General features: G+C 59.1%; 1 protein-coding gene across 2 annotated transcripts in view; it reads left to right on the top strand.

Annotated features, from left to right (window-relative positions):
• Positions 1-7,661, top strand: part of BCR (BCR activator of RhoGEF and GTPase) — a 98,028-nt gene extending 90,367 nt beyond the window's left edge. For both annotated transcript variants that reach the window (XM_082852838.1, XM_082852837.1), the window contains exons 17-23: positions 2,067-2,126; positions 3,109-3,218; positions 4,524-4,663; positions 5,190-5,324; positions 6,072-6,177; positions 6,619-6,781; positions 7,120-7,661. In XM_082852838.1, coding sequence (XP_082708964.1) covers positions 2,067-2,126; positions 3,109-3,218; positions 4,524-4,663; positions 5,190-5,324; positions 6,072-6,177; positions 6,619-6,781; positions 7,120-7,209 — 804 coding nt within the window. In that variant the 3' untranslated portion in view covers positions 7,210-7,661. The remainder of the gene's footprint in view (positions 1-2,066; positions 2,127-3,108; positions 3,219-4,523; positions 4,664-5,189; positions 5,325-6,071; positions 6,178-6,618; positions 6,782-7,119) is intronic.
• Positions 7,662-15,282: the final 7,621 nt, after the last annotated feature.

Here is a 15,282-nt window from a genome sequence, read left to right as displayed (position 1 = left end):
GCACCTATGTGCTTGCGGCACCGCCCTGTGGACACACATCCGAAGCCTCGTGTGCAAGAGCAAGGTGGGCCTGCGGGTGGGCCGGGGATTCCGGGGTGGGTGGTGCCAGGCAGGGTCCCTGCCGCCCGGTGTCGGGCTCTGTTCCCCTCCCTGTCCCTCTCCTGGTCGGCTGGGGCTGGGCTGTGTGTGCCGGTCTCTGTCCTGGGAAGAGGAGAGGGGAGAGGGGCTTAGTGATTACCGTTCTTTGGAGGGAAAGGAAAGGTATCTTTCTGCTGCCGTGTCTCCCTATTTACAACTGCCAGATGTGGAGGGAAACCGTCCCTTTCCTTGGGAGTAGGAAGAACCATGCCTGCCCCCTTCCTTCCTGGGTGGCCAGGACATGGGAGCTGGGGGTGAGGGACCAGCAGTGCGCGTCCTTCCCTCCCGCCACACCTGGTCTGGTTGAGAGCTGGGAGCTCCACTGGCCCCAGAGCTGTGAGGGCCCTGGTGTCACCCCCCTGCACGCACCCTCCCCCAGAGGAGGTGTGACCCCAGCTGGGTGTCGGGAAGCACCATGTGGGAGTGTTCTGTGACTGCTCTCTGCTCACAGACCTGCCCCTCAGGGTGGGGTCCCCACAGCCCAGGAGTGTGGCCCCCGAGACCCTCCTGGAAGAGGAGGAGAACCTGTCACCACACGGCCCAGGAGGGAGATGCTCTGCCTCCCTCTGTTTGTCTGTGTCAGTCTGTCCATGCATTTCAGATCCTTGCGAATGGTACCCAGTAGGATCTAGAGGGGAGGTGAGGAAGGCTCACCCCCAGGAGTACCTGTGATGACCTCTGTGCCGAGCGGGGGCAGGGGGAGGGCCTGGGTGCACACACCTGAGAGGTAGGGCTTCGGGGCCTCGCTTTCCAGCTGCGTCTCCTGCACACGGCCCAGGTGGCTGTCTCCTCTCGGGTCCCTTGTAGTGGATAAACAGGCGATGGCTGTCCTGGGCACGCTGTGCGCAGTACCGCCATGTGTTGGGGTGGGGTGCACGCGTGTGCAGCACTCATGAAGTGTGGTCCTGCTCTTAAGCAACTTTCTAGTAGCAGAAATGAACCATCACCCAAAGCAAGCGATGAAATCCCGGGGCACCGTGCAAGGAGTGCCAGGTTATGTGGTGGCTCCCTGACCTCGCTTCATACCAGAATCACCTGGGCAGGTTTTGGTTGTGCTGCTGTCAGTTCTGCGGAGACTGGGGAGGTATTTCTTTAACAAGAGCTCCCAGGTGCTTATTCGTCCAGCCCAACCCGCTGGTATAGAACATGCGCTCCCCAGAACAGGGGAAATGGAGCCCTTGTGGACAGGGGACACGCAGCCTGACCAGGAAGGTCAGGGCATCTTACAGCAGCACAGTCAGGTGACACTAAACAGCAGGGTGCCGAGGACCGGCGCTCAGACAGCGCTCTATGGGATAGAAGCGAGAGGGGCTGCAGGGAGCCTTTGTCCAGCCCCCTCGCCAGTGGCATGATTTGGAGCTGGGCTCCGGGTCCTTCTGGGCCTGACTCTGAGCCATGGGCCCGGCCTGGACTGGAGACCCCGCCTGCACAGGCTCCCACAGCCAGAGCTCGGGGCAGTGTCCCCAGCTCTTGGATGACACACCCCCAGGAAGATGCTTTTGAAATCGGGCTTCCCAAAGTGTGTCTAAATCAACTGTTCAGCCTCTTCCGAGCCGCAGGAAGCACCTCTGATGCCGGAGGTGGGGGCAGGGAGCAGGACGGCAGGGCTGCCAGCACTGATGGTAGCTCCCATTGGGAAGGCACCGGAGGAGCAGGGTACAGTCCCCGAGCTGTTGCTGACTCATCCCGGGGGCAAGCCTGGGCTACAGGCAGCAAAGGTCTGGGGGCAAGAGGGCTCTGAGGTGCCGGGGGCTTCTAGCAGGTCCTCTCCTCTCTCAGGACCCCTCTTGGTCTCTGGATAGCGGTGCTGGCCAAGGTCTGGCTCCGATTCGACTTAGACATGGAGAAGTAGCAGGCTTGGGCCGCTGCCCGGCCAGGCCTCTGCACAGACCCCAGGGCATCTGATAATCATGGCCCCTTGCTTTCAGCTGGACCCCCAGGCCCTGCAGGACAGAGACTGGCAGCGGACCATCATCGCCATGAATGGGGTATGTACCCATGGGGCTGCGTTGGCACCCGCTTCTTGCCGAAGGCTGGGGTGGTCCCGGTCTCTTCCAAAACAGTCAGAAGGAGGCTGAGCCTGAGCCGGTGTCTCAGGGGGAATGTGGCTGGAGGAGGCAGAGGCACTGTGGGGCAGAATCGCTGTGTGCAGGCAGGAGTCCGCCTGGTGGCTGGAGTGCAGTCACCCGCCAGGCACTGAGCATCCCTCCTCAAATGGCAATCCAGTGGCATCATGGGGACAGACAGGGCCTTGACCCTGGGGTCTGCCCGTAGAAACTAAGACCCCTGATTAGCCTTCAGTTCCCCAGAAGGATTTTTTTTTTAACATCTTTATTGGAGTATAATTGCTTTACAATGGTGTGTTAGTTTCTGCTTTATAACAAAGTGAATCAGTTATACATATACATATGTCCCCATATCTCTTCCCTCTTGCGTCTCCCTCCCTCCCACCCTCCCTGTCCCACCCCTCTAGGTGGTCACAAAGCACCGAGCTGATCTCCCTGTGCTATGCGGCTGCTTCCCACTAGCTATCTGTTTTACGTTTGGTAGTGTATATATGTCCACGCCACTCTGCCCCAGAAGGATTTAGACCTTAAAAAGAAAAACTACTACCACACACCAAAAAAAGTCTGGGCATGTAGGACAAAATGTTACCATTTGATAGATAATTCATCTTTTTGTTATATTACTCTCTATACTTTTTCTCTAGTGTTTTGTTATTGTTGTTAGAATTATATAAGAAAGAGAAGCAATGGGGTCGTTGGGGGAGGTTCTGCAGAAGCTGGTCCTTAGATCACCCTGACCATTCCTGGCTCTTGCTGAGTTGGACTAGGGGCCACCCCACACCTGGACCTTACCCTGCTCACCCCGGGGGCGGGGGTGGATAGAATTGCTGAGATCCCGGGGCCCCTGGAAACACAGGCTGTGAGGACCAGGAGGGTGAGAGGGTCATGCCCCCTCCACCTGCAGATTGAAGTGAAGCTGTCAGTCAAGTTCACCAGCAGAGAGTTCAGCTTGAAAAGGATGCCTTCCCGAAAACAGACGGGCGTCTTCGGAGTCAAGATCGCCGTGGTCACCAAGTGAGTGGTGAGGGGTTGGGGCTCATGCGTCTCTGGTCCCTAAGGACCAAGGGCACCCCCTCCCCAGGTGTTTCTGGAGGAAAGAGCAGGTGTGGGTCTCCACTCTGTGCACAGTCGCTGCACGGGGCCGCCTCCCAGGCCCTCGGAGCACTGTGCTCAGCTGCCTCCCATGTTTACCACGAAAGGTGTCCCCGCAAGCTCAGGGGCGCCCCACCCCCTTCCTGTGCTGCCCGCGGAGCTGCGCTCGGCAGGGTTTTCTTCCCTCCCTCAGAATTTGTCACGATCAGGCCTCCTGCTCAGTGATGGAAACGCTGCCCCTTTGTCACGGGTCCGTTGCCAGGAGAAGCTTGTGTGTAGGTTTGAGGGCAGTTCTCAGGGACACAGGCCGCCTCCTGCCAGAAGCCATTCGCTTCCCCGATTTGGAATCTGGCCGGGCCCTGACCTCGCTGGTCGTCAGGCAGGGACCTGCGTCAGACGCTCCCTGGACACCTTTTGTGTCCAAACACTGCTCCCTGCTCCCGGCTGCACCCCAGTCGTCCCCCCCAGCACCTCCGGGTGGCTCAGGGCGGGAGCAGAGAGCACTGTCAGCAGGTGCCCCAGAGAAGCACTGCTTGTCAGAGTGTCTAGGGACAGAGCTTTGCCGGGCTTCCGCATATGCAGTCACTAAACTAGACTGAAGCTGACCCTCCAGACGGCAAGTCTCCTGTGTTTGAAGTGCTCTTACCCCGGTGTCCTGCCTGGAGCTACTGGAATTGTCCGCTGTTAAGACGTGGAAGAGAAAAGTGTTAGAATCACAGGAGTCTGAGCACTGGCGTGAGGCAGCCCCATGGAGCTGGTCCTCTGGCCCGGCTGCCTGCTGGGCTTAGGGCTCACCTCTGCCCCAGGCCTGAAGGGGTCAGGATTTTCCTCTCGCACAGCAGGTAGGGGGCAGGGCTGAGACCGGGTCCCCTGACCCGACTCGGAGACCAGACCGCTTTCCAGGACCCTTGCAGTCACCTGTTAACCCAGGGCCTGGGATCTTTTAACTGACTTCCAGTGGCTGACCTCAGTTAGAAAAGCCTCCTGACTGTCCCTCAAAGGTCGTGTGTGACTTGTAGGGTGTCCAGCCATCTGGGGCTGTTGGAAAGGCCCCGATAAGATATAAGCAGTGATAATCGTGAGATCTCAGAACAGAGAGAGCACACACAGAAGGCTCTGGGTGTGCCCAAACCTGGGTGCCGCAGGTGTGCAGAGAGGTGCGGGGATCAGCCCCACTGCAGCCCGAGCCAGGGCTGCCAGGCACTGAGGGCATCCCCTCCCCTGCAGGAGGGAGCGTTCCAAGGTGCCCTACATCGTGCGCCAGTGCGTGGAGGAGATCGAACGCCGGGGCATGGAGGAAGTGGGCATCTACCGCGTGTCCGGAGTGGCCACCGACATCCAGGCACTGAAGGCGGCTTTTGACGTCAGTAAGTGTCGGGCAGGGCAGTGCGGGATGGGGGTGTGGGCACAGTGCCCAAGCCGAGATCCCGGCGTGCCCGTTTATGTTACAACGAGAAGGAAATGGCACTGTGGGAGGAGGTTCTGCACAAGCCAGTTCTTAACCCGTCCTGACCACACGGGCATGGCTCTTGTGGAGCTGGACCAGGGGCTTCCGTGGGGGCGGCCCCATCTTGCACCAGGGCTCCGCCTGCTTGCCCCCGGCCGGGAGTGGAAAAGAGGTGCCAACCGAAGCCCAGGGGTCAGTGCATCTGGCTGCAGAGAAGCCGGTGGGACTGCCCCAATTGCCAGATAAGGACACGAGACCCCAGAGGGTCCTGGAAGTGGAAGGGGGCAGAGCCGGGACTTCGGCCTGGCCTGGAGCCCTGGACGTGTGGGCCCAGCCACAGTTACAGCTCCCTTTGGGTGGCCAGCATGGGCCCGGCCTGTGGCTCAGAGGGTAGAAGCGACTCGGGGTCCACTGTGGGCCTTGTTCTAAGTCTGTGCTCTCTGCAGACAACAAGGACGTGTCGGTGATGATGAGCGAGATGGACGTGAACGCCATTGCCGGGACGCTGAAGCTCTACTTCCGAGAGCTGCCCGAGCCCCTCTTTACCGACGAGTTCTACCCCAACTTCGCCGAGGGCATCGGTGAGTGAGGGGGGGGGGGGTCAGGGGCGGGGTGAGGGAGCCCGAGTTTCAGCCCAAACCCTGCGTGTGGCGGGGGACCAAGAACCAAGCCGGTCCCGAGAGGCCTCTGCCCATCCTCAGTGGACTGCCCGCTGTCCCGGTCCCTCCAAGTCGCCCGAGAGGCTGCAGCAGCTGGCACTGCTGTGGACACGCCTGGGTGCGGGGTCCTGGAGGCCACTCTTCTCATCTACCCCAGGTCCTGGCCCCGTCAAGCAGGGCTTCAAGCCCGACCTGACCCCCAGTCCACCTGGAGGGTGGGGGGCGCTGGTGCATGGGCCCCCTCCAGGGCCGTTCAACAGAGGACCTGGCCCCCTGGGTGCACAGGGTGATGTGATGAGGGGGCCTGGGGGCCTCGCGGCCCTCCTGCTTGTCACTCTTCCTGCTTTATTCCAAGCCCGGCTTCCCCTGCCTTGGGCTCTTCCGAACAGGAGGCGGGAACGGCCGAGTGTGCCAGGAGAGCAGCTGTGCCCGGCGCCTCCTGCCGCTGGTCCCTTTGGTGCTGTTGACCCCTTTGAGATTCAGAAAAGGCGTCCAGGGTGGCTAGCTCCCCACCCCAGCTCCCACTACAGCATCCTCAGTGGGGGCCAGTGCTGTGAGGCAGGACGGTGACGGCCCTGGGCTGTCCTGTGTCCTCCAACACGGGCCCTGGGAGAGGCCTCCAGCCCATGCCTGTGACCCTGAGAAGTAACCGCTCCGCGCCCCCCGCAGCTCTCTCAGACCCCGTGGCAAAGGAGAGCTGCATGCTTAACCTGCTGCTGTCACTCCCGGAGGCCAACCTCCTGACATTCCTCTTCCTTCTGGACCACCTGAAAAGGTAACCCCAGCTCCTATGTGGAGGCTCAGGGCTCCGGGACCCCCAAAGGCAGCAATGGGGGGGGTCCTCCGTGCTCCACTGTCTCCCCGGTGTCAGACTCCCCGGCACCCAGGGCCTTCTCTCTACACCTGCCCCGGTCTGTGGTTGTCCCCTCTGGGTACCAGAGCCACTGCCACCCCCATCCCGCTCTGCCACGGCGAGTGGTGTGCTCAGATCACCACCACCACCGCCCCCCGTCCATCCCAGAACCGGCCCCTCTACCTGGTGGCCTTGAGCACTCTTCGTCCCGGGCCCCTCTGACCCAGAAGAGCCAGGGTGGGGTCTGCTTTCTGCACAGCTGGGGCTGAGCCCTTCCTCCCAGGGTGGCCTGGGTCCCTGCCCACGTCCATCCTCAAGGTGGTGTCACAGCAGCACCCGCTCTTCTGCCTCGGCCCTCCGCAGGGTGGCAGAAAAGGAGACAGTGAACAAGATGTCCCTGCACAACCTCGCCACGGTGTTCGGCCCCACGCTGCTCCGGCCCTCGGACAAGGAGAGCAAGCTTCCCCCCAACCCCAGCCAACCCCTCTCCATGACCGACAGCTGGTCCCTGGAGGTCATGTCCCAGGTACGATGGCCCTTGCCACCCGGCCTTACGCAGGTGGCCTCTGTCTGCCCCTCCCTGCGTCCTGCCGGTGGTTCCCACCGAGTTGTGCAGGGTGGGTGTCCAAGGTTTAGAGAGGGACTTGTCCAGGGCCGCGAGGCAGGGAGGAGTGGGGAGGACCCAGGCCACCGCTTTCTCCTCTGTACCTTCGTGGGGTTTCTCAGGGCCCGCCCCACCTGGCCGTCCTCCAGGGGCAACCAGATCTCTTGCTGTGAGAGGCTTGTGTCACCAGCAGGGCCCTCGGGGCTCTGCTGGAAAGGCCTCTTCTCTGAGCCGCTGTCCCCTCCTGCTCTGCCCGGCAGGTCCAGGTGCTGCTGTACTTCCTGCAGCTGGAGGCCATTCCTGCCCCAGACAGCAAGAGACAGAGCATCCTCTTCTCCACCGAAGTCTAAAGGCCCAACTCCACCTCCAAAATGGCGGCAGAACGGCCTGGGAACCTCCTAGGGAAACGGGCTATCCACAGAGCAGGAACCCAACCTTCTAGAGGAGTCATTAGGCCACCCCCCAGGGCCAGGTTGCTGCCAAGAGACAACTACCCAAGGCAAAAGGCCAAGTGGCCTGGGCAGTTCCAGGCCCACCTTCGGTGGGGCCTGGGAACTCTGGGCTGGCCTCAGACTGTGGTTTTCTACGCCGCCACCAGAGGGCGCCCCAAGCCAGCCCTCGTGTCTCCGGTCACGGGCCTGGGCGGGACCAGGCAAAGGGAGTGGTATTTACGCATTTAACTTATGAGAGTTTAAAGATTTCTACTGGATCACCTGTCGAGATGCACCCTCTCCAGGGAGAAGGGAACAGGAGCAGATTCCCTTGGTATCGTGTCTTGAATAAATACTGCTGCTGCTTCGTGCCCAGGGGCCAGGCCCTGTCCAGCGTGGGTGGGGGCGTTTCGATTTCCCAGACTTAGAAATTCGACTCCTGTTTGTAACAGGTTTGAAAAGCTAAATCTACACTGTGTAGCGCTTGACCCCTTTCACCTCCTTTCTTCTTTCTTTCTAGAAGGATTTGTGCAGAAATGGGTCTTCTTCCTGTTCTATCCTGTTGCTTTGTTTTTGCTGATCACGTGCCCCTCGGAAGGCAGCTCCCTGCGGAGCTGCGTAACGTCCAGGACCGGACACCAGGGGAGGGAGGCCCAGGCTGCGCACTTTATGGCTGGTTGTCTAGGGAGAGTGATCCTGTTCACCATCCCGACTACCCCACCGGGCACGCACTCTCCTCATCAGCTCAGAAAGGCCTTGATCTCTGGCCTCCTCCGGCCTGTGGCCCATCTACCCCCAAATCTCCCTTCCCCTAATCGTGTCCCGCCCCCCCCCCCCCCCCCCCAGATCGCTTCATTCCTCACTCTTTGCTACACACACTCAGCAAACTTTTGTAAAGTTTTCCTCTGGGCGGCGGCAGCTTACCGACAGCTTGTTTTAAACTTTGATCTGAATAGCCTTTTGATACTTGAATATTTTTAAGTTTTATACATAGTTTCTAATTTTTTTCCTAACAGATTCAGATTCCTAATAAGATATTAGAATGTACTCTGTGGACAATCTATGTCCCAGCGGCATCTCGTCTTCCTCTAAGCGCCAGCTCTGTTTCCATCAGGAGCCACTTCTGAAGTCTCCTGAGCATCTGGAATTGGGGTTGGGGGGGGAATTAGGAACAGGCTGGGCCGAGGGTAGGGGCTCCCATCCCGAAGCAGGTGGAAGGACAGAGCCCCCCACGCTCCACACACCTGTGCGGAAGCCAGCATGCGCCTGGTAACCCTCCTGACCATCTGACTTAGAGGAAAGAGAACTGGGGAAACCACTAAGTATTTTGAAGAAACAAGTCTGTGAAGAATTGCATCACTTTTTTCAAAAAAGGGATGAGGGCGAGGAGAGAAGAAACTTCCATGCTGGACTTGCAGGAAGAGAGGATGTAGCTGAACCGGAGGAGGGAAGCGGTGGCATCACTCAGGAAAAGGCGTTTGCTTGTCACGCGATTAGACCAGTAACAGGTAGCACTGTCCAAGACCCTTCCCATGTCCCTGGCGGGGTGGGAAGGCTCAGCTGGTGTGTCAGCGGGCTGCTCCTGCCCGAGGTCACGGCACACAGGGGGCCACGTGCCCCCCCAACTCTACCCTCTGCTCACGGACCTGCGGAGGCAGGGACAGAAAAAGAAGTCACTCGAAGGTCTTAAGTCTGCATACTGTATTTATTTAGTTGTACTTTTTTCTTGTGAGGAGAGCAGACCCACAGTTTTAAAGCAGTGCTGCTCTCCTGGGGGATGAGGGCGGGGAGCAGGGTCCTCTGTGCTTTGCACGTCTCTGGGATCCATGGGTTTCCCGGGCCTCCAGTCCCTGGCCTCTTCTGGCCTGGCTTCCCATCCCCGTCTGGCCCTGCAGGGGGAACACACTTTACTTAGAAAAGCTAGACCTGGCCCCGGTTTCTTTTTCCCTGGAGTCTCATGATTTGCGTCTGTCGCATTGAAACTGGAAAGCAATCTCTCGGTGTCTGTGCCAATTTTCGTTCCCTCCCCCCATCTCCTTCGTCTGTTTGCTTTTTATTTATGTAGGATACGTGGTGTTTAGTGATGGAACGACCACTCTTTCTTGTTCAGCTGTCAAAGCACTCCTTTGCCGAGCCTCAGTGGTGGTGGTCGCTTTGGGTCGCTGGGCGCCCCTGTCGTCCGTCTGACACTCAGGCCTGAGGGTCGGCAAAGCCGGTGGGCAGGTGATTACCTGGAGGCCAGACGTGACCTTCCACAAGGCTCAGCCGCTGGACTTGGCAACGAGAAGTGATGCCTTGCCGTCTGGGCCCTAGGTCTGGGTCTGGAGCCTGAGCAGAGGGCAGCCCAGCCTCGGGCTGCAGGTGGCAGGCAGTCTCTCCGCAGCCACATGTCTGAGTTTGAGCTCGGCCATGTCTGTACCACCACAGGGGAAAGGACAGCTGCCACTTTCATTAAAGTTCCCCGAGACGACTTGTGTCAGTGGTGATGGCTGCAGTAGAAAGAAACACCGTGATCAGAGCCTCTGGGAGCATCCCCGGAGCCACTGGGTTGGGACTGAGGGTGGGCATTGGAGCTGGAAGAAGCAGCAGGTGGTGTGGAGAGGTGGGTGTCCAGGAGGCCTCCCTGAGGGTAGTGGGCACTGCTGGGGACAGCCCAGGCCGCCCACTTGCCCACAGGCAGTCGCCCCGCTGAGCATGGGGCCGTCTGGTTTGGGACGAACGGCAGAGGGGACACCAGCCGTGCCAAGCCCGGGGGCAGGGAGGGCTCCAGCCCCACAGAGCCTAGCCCTGCACGAGCCCCTCAGCCTCTGTGGTTTCCGGTGGTGCTGCCAGGTGCGGCCTTTCTGTTGCCAGCAGACGGGACATGGGTCACTCTTAGCCGTCACCAGCCTTGCCCACAGAAAAAGCCACCCAGCTTACAGGGAAGCCACGCCCGGGTGGAGAGGGGTGTGCAAGGTGGGCTCTGCTGATGCAGCTTGGGACGAGCTAGGGCCACACCCACTCGGACCCCAATTGCCATGCTCGGTGCCTGTCGGCCATCACCCCGAGGCTCCCCCAGGGTCTTCATGTACACCATGCCATCTGCCCACCTGACACCTGCTGATAAGGAAAGGGCTGCCACTGGCCCTCCTCCAAGTATTTGGCCCCTAAAAGGCTACTTAGCTCTCTCTATCCCTACCTTCCTGTTGGAAAATCTGTTCCAAAAAAAGCAAAAGCCCCATTGCATCTCTTACTAGGAGTTGATTTGGGGGGCAAGCTGACTGTCCCCATGTTCCTGAGAGCAGGGGCTGTGTCCAGCCAAGCCCAGGCCAGTGGCATGGCCCAGGGAGCAAGACCGTTCACTGCTGTGGAATTTGAGGTCTTACACCTCAAAGACCCTCAGAGGCCTCTTAACCCAATCCCTTTACTTGGTAGGTGGGTAAACAGGTGCGCAAAGGCCTCCCCACACACCCGGTGTCCCAGAGTTGGTTGAAGAACAGAGGCTGGGATCTTGGTGTCTTGATCCCTATAGGCTGGCTCCCTTTCTGCTGGACTGGACATGGCCAGCTGAGCAGGCCCTGCGCCGAGGCCCAGCGTCACACACATACCCTGGGCAGATGAAGGAGGGCAGGATTTTGTGTAGAAATCCCAGAGGAGCTTGTATACCTGCCCCCACAAAAAAGGATGCCCCAGTTGCCTTAAACGGGAGCATTTCTATGATGAAGCTAATGATGAGCTGTCAGAAACAGCTCCGGAAAAATAAACAGAAAAAGCGAGGGGGCGACAGACACACCAGCTCCTGAAGAGGCCCAAATGGCCTCCCAGAGCAGCTGCCGTGGGTCAATGGGCAGGATCGGTCCTGAGAGTCACCTCTGGGTGAGAGAGCTGTCAGACCAGGGGAGAGAGCCCCGCGTCACCCCAGCTCTCCCAGGGTGGGAAGCCAGACAGCATGACAGACAGGTAGCCACGTAAACGGTTTCCTGGAAGATGGAGCCCTGCTGCGTCTCTCAGGTGTGTCTGGGTTGGGAAGGAAACCAGCTGCTTGGGGGACTGAGGCCGCTCCTCTGCATGTCACCAGATGAGATGCACCAAGTGCCTGGCCGGACCTCATAGGCCACGTGTCCCAAGACAGGCCTTCTCAGGGCCTCTCTGGCCAGTTCCGCCAACTCACCAAGGGCTCAGTCCACACACCGGCTCCTTTCCCTTCCCCTCCTGTAGGTGGAACCTGGCAGACCTGACCAGAAACTCTCCCTTGGGGTTTTCAGTCACTTGGTGGAAATGAGCCCAGCAGCTGGGGACGGGGAGGTTCGAATGGGATTCTGGCCGAGAAAGGGCCCTGAGGAGCACGGTCTACGTGGGCTCAGGTCCTGAGCCACTGCCAGCTGAGCAGCCCCGGGAAGAGGGGGCACTAGGATGGTGGCTGCCACAGACGTGGGGCTTCCCCGGGGCTCGAGGGCTTGAATGACCCCTGGGGGTGGGCCTCCCAAGCCCGAGGCCCGGCCCCAGGGCCAGCGTGGGAAACCGGGACTCATGCAGAGGGGAACAGATGCTGCAGCTGCTTGTTTAAATAAAACCACCACTTAAAAACTGCCTTGCTGGGTGGCACTGCCCTGGTTCCCTCTGGGGCTCCCCAGCCCCCATAAGCCCAGCCTCCCCACTGCCACTGGGCCAGAAGGAGGGAGAAGCAATGGGGAGAGGGCAATGGCTGCTGTTTCTTCTATTTTCTGAAAATAACGTTTCCAGTGTTGGGGTGGCGATCGGAAGTTAGTTGGAACAGGCTACGGCATCTGTGACTTTTGTCTGTGTTCTTCATTAGATAAGCACTCCTGATCTGCATTTCCCAAGCAGGGCCCTTTCATCTGGCGACGGCCAGGAAGAGACTCCTGGGACTCCTGCTCAGTGGGCAGCATCTGCAGGAGCCTGTCCACCCCAGCAGGCTGGCCTCTAGCCCCTGCGTCTCGGCCCACCCAAGCCATCTCATGCTAACCCTGCCTCCAGGTGTTGCCATGCTGGGGTACTAGAGGGTAGTAAATTCCTCCTCCACCAGCTGGCATTGTCCACACCCTCCTTGTGCTCCTTTCTGGCCCCCAGAGTTTTCTAGACTCCACTGCTCCATGGTAGTTATGAACTGAATTGTGTCCCTAAAATTCACATGTTGAAGCCCTAACACCCAGTGTGACCGTGTTCAGAGATTACCTTTTAGGAAGGTAATTAAGGTTAAATGAGGTCATAAGGGTGGAGCCCTAATCTGATATGACTGGTGGCCTTATAAGAAGGGGAAGAGAGGGACTTCCCTGGTGGTCCAGTGGTTAGGACTCTGTGCTTTCACTGCCGAGGGCCCTGGGTCGGGGAACTAAGATCCCACAAGCCACGCAGCACGGCTGGCTGAAAAAAAAAAAAAAAAGGAAGAGCACCAGTGATCTCGCTCCACTTCTCACAGAGGAAAGGCCGTATGAGGACACGGAGAGAAGGGGCTCAGCTGCAGTAGAGGCCTCAGGAGGAACCAACCAATGTGATGGCACATTGACCTTGAGAAAAATTAATGTCTGTTTAAGCCCCTGGTCTGTGATTTATTGTTATGGCGGCCTGAGTCCACTAATACAGTGGCCTTGGGCTATTCTGACCCCTGGATGTGGACCCAAGCGTGGAACTCGAGTCCTCCCCATGCTGCTCCGGGTTAACAACCCTCTTAAAGGGCCCCAGGGTTGTTGACTGATCACACCGAGGGCAGGGGGCTATCACCCTCCTTGTCCAGGCCACACCGGTGAACCTCATGGATGAGGACATTCTGGGGGACCGAGGCTGCTCCTCTGCGTGTCCCCAGATGAGATGCACCAAGTGCCCGGCTGGACCTCACAGGCCACACGTCCCAAGACAGGCCTTCTCAGGGCCTCTGGCCAGTTCAGCCAGGTCACCAAGGGCTCAGTCCGCACACCGACTTCTTTCCGTCCCCCTCCTCAAGTCAACTGGAATCTCTTCCAGTTCACACTTGGCCCGTGGCTCCTCTGGTGACCCAACCACAGCCACCACCTGGGTGCTGGCCAAAAAAAGAAAGGTGGGGGGCTGTGAGTCCTGAAGATGATTCTTGATTCTCAAAGAGGAGACGTGGGCATGTTTGGAGCCTTGGGGTGTGTGCAGGATTCTCGGGAGACTAGTTTGCAAGGCGGGGGGCACCAGCGGCTGAGGGAGAGGGCCCAGGGTCCAGAGGCCAAGGCTTGGGCAACTCATGCAGCTCCCAGAGCCTCACTTGTAATTTGTTTTTTGGCCACACCGCGCAGCTTGTGGGATCTAGTTCCCGACCAGGGACTGAACCCGGCCAGGCCCACAGCAGTGAAAGCGTGAGATTGCCAGGGAACTCCCTCCTCACCTGTAAAATCGGGACTTGCTTGCTCTGACACTGGGAAGGGGCACACACAGGCTGAGGAGCGCTATTTAAGCCTCAGGCACGTTTGGGCGGAATCCCTTTATCCAGCTCATCTTCCCTTGTCTTCCGTGTCCCCACCACGATATGCTGTTGTTTCCTGAGGTCCCCATGGAGCTGAAACAGGAGGCTGCACAAGGGTGACTGCTTTCTGTGGATGGGGACCTAGAGCTGAGAGATGACAGAGGAAGCACTTCCAGAGCCCTTGCCACATGCCAGGACCTGCCCTTGGGACGCTTACAGTCTCTGGGGCCATAGACATTACCGTTTACTAGCCGTGTGATTGCCATGTGCAGAGAAGCATGGTGTCCAGAGGGGCACATATTGGGGTGGGGTGGGCACCTATTATTTAGTTCCCCAGCATCCCTGACCGGTGTGGGAGAATTGCCATTGTTCACAAAAGAACTGGAAGTACAGAGAATTTGAGGGCCATACTCAAGGTCACACAGCTGTCCCGGCCAGAGTTCGGGCTCAAGTCCAGAGACCAGCAGACTTGGTACATGGGTTCCCTTCTTGCTGGCATCAGTTTCTCTGACTGTGAAACAAGAGGGTTTCATGATCTCTGATCTCTGTGGGCTGTGAGGAAGGGGGGACACCTGTCCTGAGTTGGTGTCCTTCCTGTGTCTCTTCTGGATCACCTGCAAGCCAGCTGGGCATCCCAAGGAGTCTCCTGGGGTTCACACCATGGTTGCTGGGTAACCGAGTCCCTCTCAGGGCAAGCAGCCCACCTCTGTCTGCTGACACATCTTTGCTCAGCTGAACGTCTCCTGGGACTCGGCGCACCCCTGCCTCCAAGAGAGGCATGTGAAGAATCCCAAGCTGATGTCCTGGCTCTCGGAGCTGATGATTTGCTAACGGCTGGGGACGGTTGTTTTCTGATTAAAACTTGGCCTGCGGTCCCTGCCTGTTTGGCTCCTCCAGCTGTGGTGCAGACAGAGCAGCTGGGCCCGAGTGGAACAGTCAGTGTCGGGGGTGAGCGTCAGGGTGAGCTGAGGGGGTCACCAGGAAACCAGAGGCACAGAGCTCAAGGGGGTTCCAGGCTGCAGCGCTCCACCCATCTCAGTGGTGATGAGACCCCAGCACTGCAGGGCTGGCGGGGCCTGACCTGGGGGGGAAGTGTTAGCCTCTGAGGCTGATCATCACAGTGTCCCAAATCCTGCCACTTGGTGGTCGTGGGCCGTGGAGGCTGGGCCCTGGGAGGGGCTCACACAGTGATAAAAGCTCTGGGCACCTCGCCAGCTCGCTTCCAGCTCCTGGCCCGCAGCTGCCCAAGTTGCCTGCTCTTTCTGCCCCTCCAGTCCTGGCAAGCCGAGGAGAAGGGACCAAGCTGTGGTAAGGCTGATGGGACCACCCAGCGCTGAGGCCCAGCCACACACAGGGGTGAAGTCTGGACAGTTCCGTGCACCCCACCCTCTGATCTATGTCCTCTCCTCTGGCCCCATCGCCATGCCAGGCCTCCAGCCTCCCCAGGTGTCCTGACTCTCAGGGTCGCCCTCCCCACCCTGCATGTGCCATGAGGGCAGTCTTCCTAAAGAAGATCTCACAACATGTCACTTCCCTGTCCTAAAGCTGCAGTGACCGGCCCCTGTGCA

Source organism: Leucopleurus acutus, assembly GCF_964270905.1.
Source record: "Leucopleurus acutus genome assembly, chromosome: 13".
NCBI classification, from domain to species: Eukaryota; Metazoa; Chordata; class Mammalia; order Artiodactyla; family Delphinidae; genus Leucopleurus; species Leucopleurus acutus.
The sequence above is the reverse complement of the archived record's forward strand: the minus strand, read 5'-3'. Positions and strand labels throughout refer to the sequence as shown.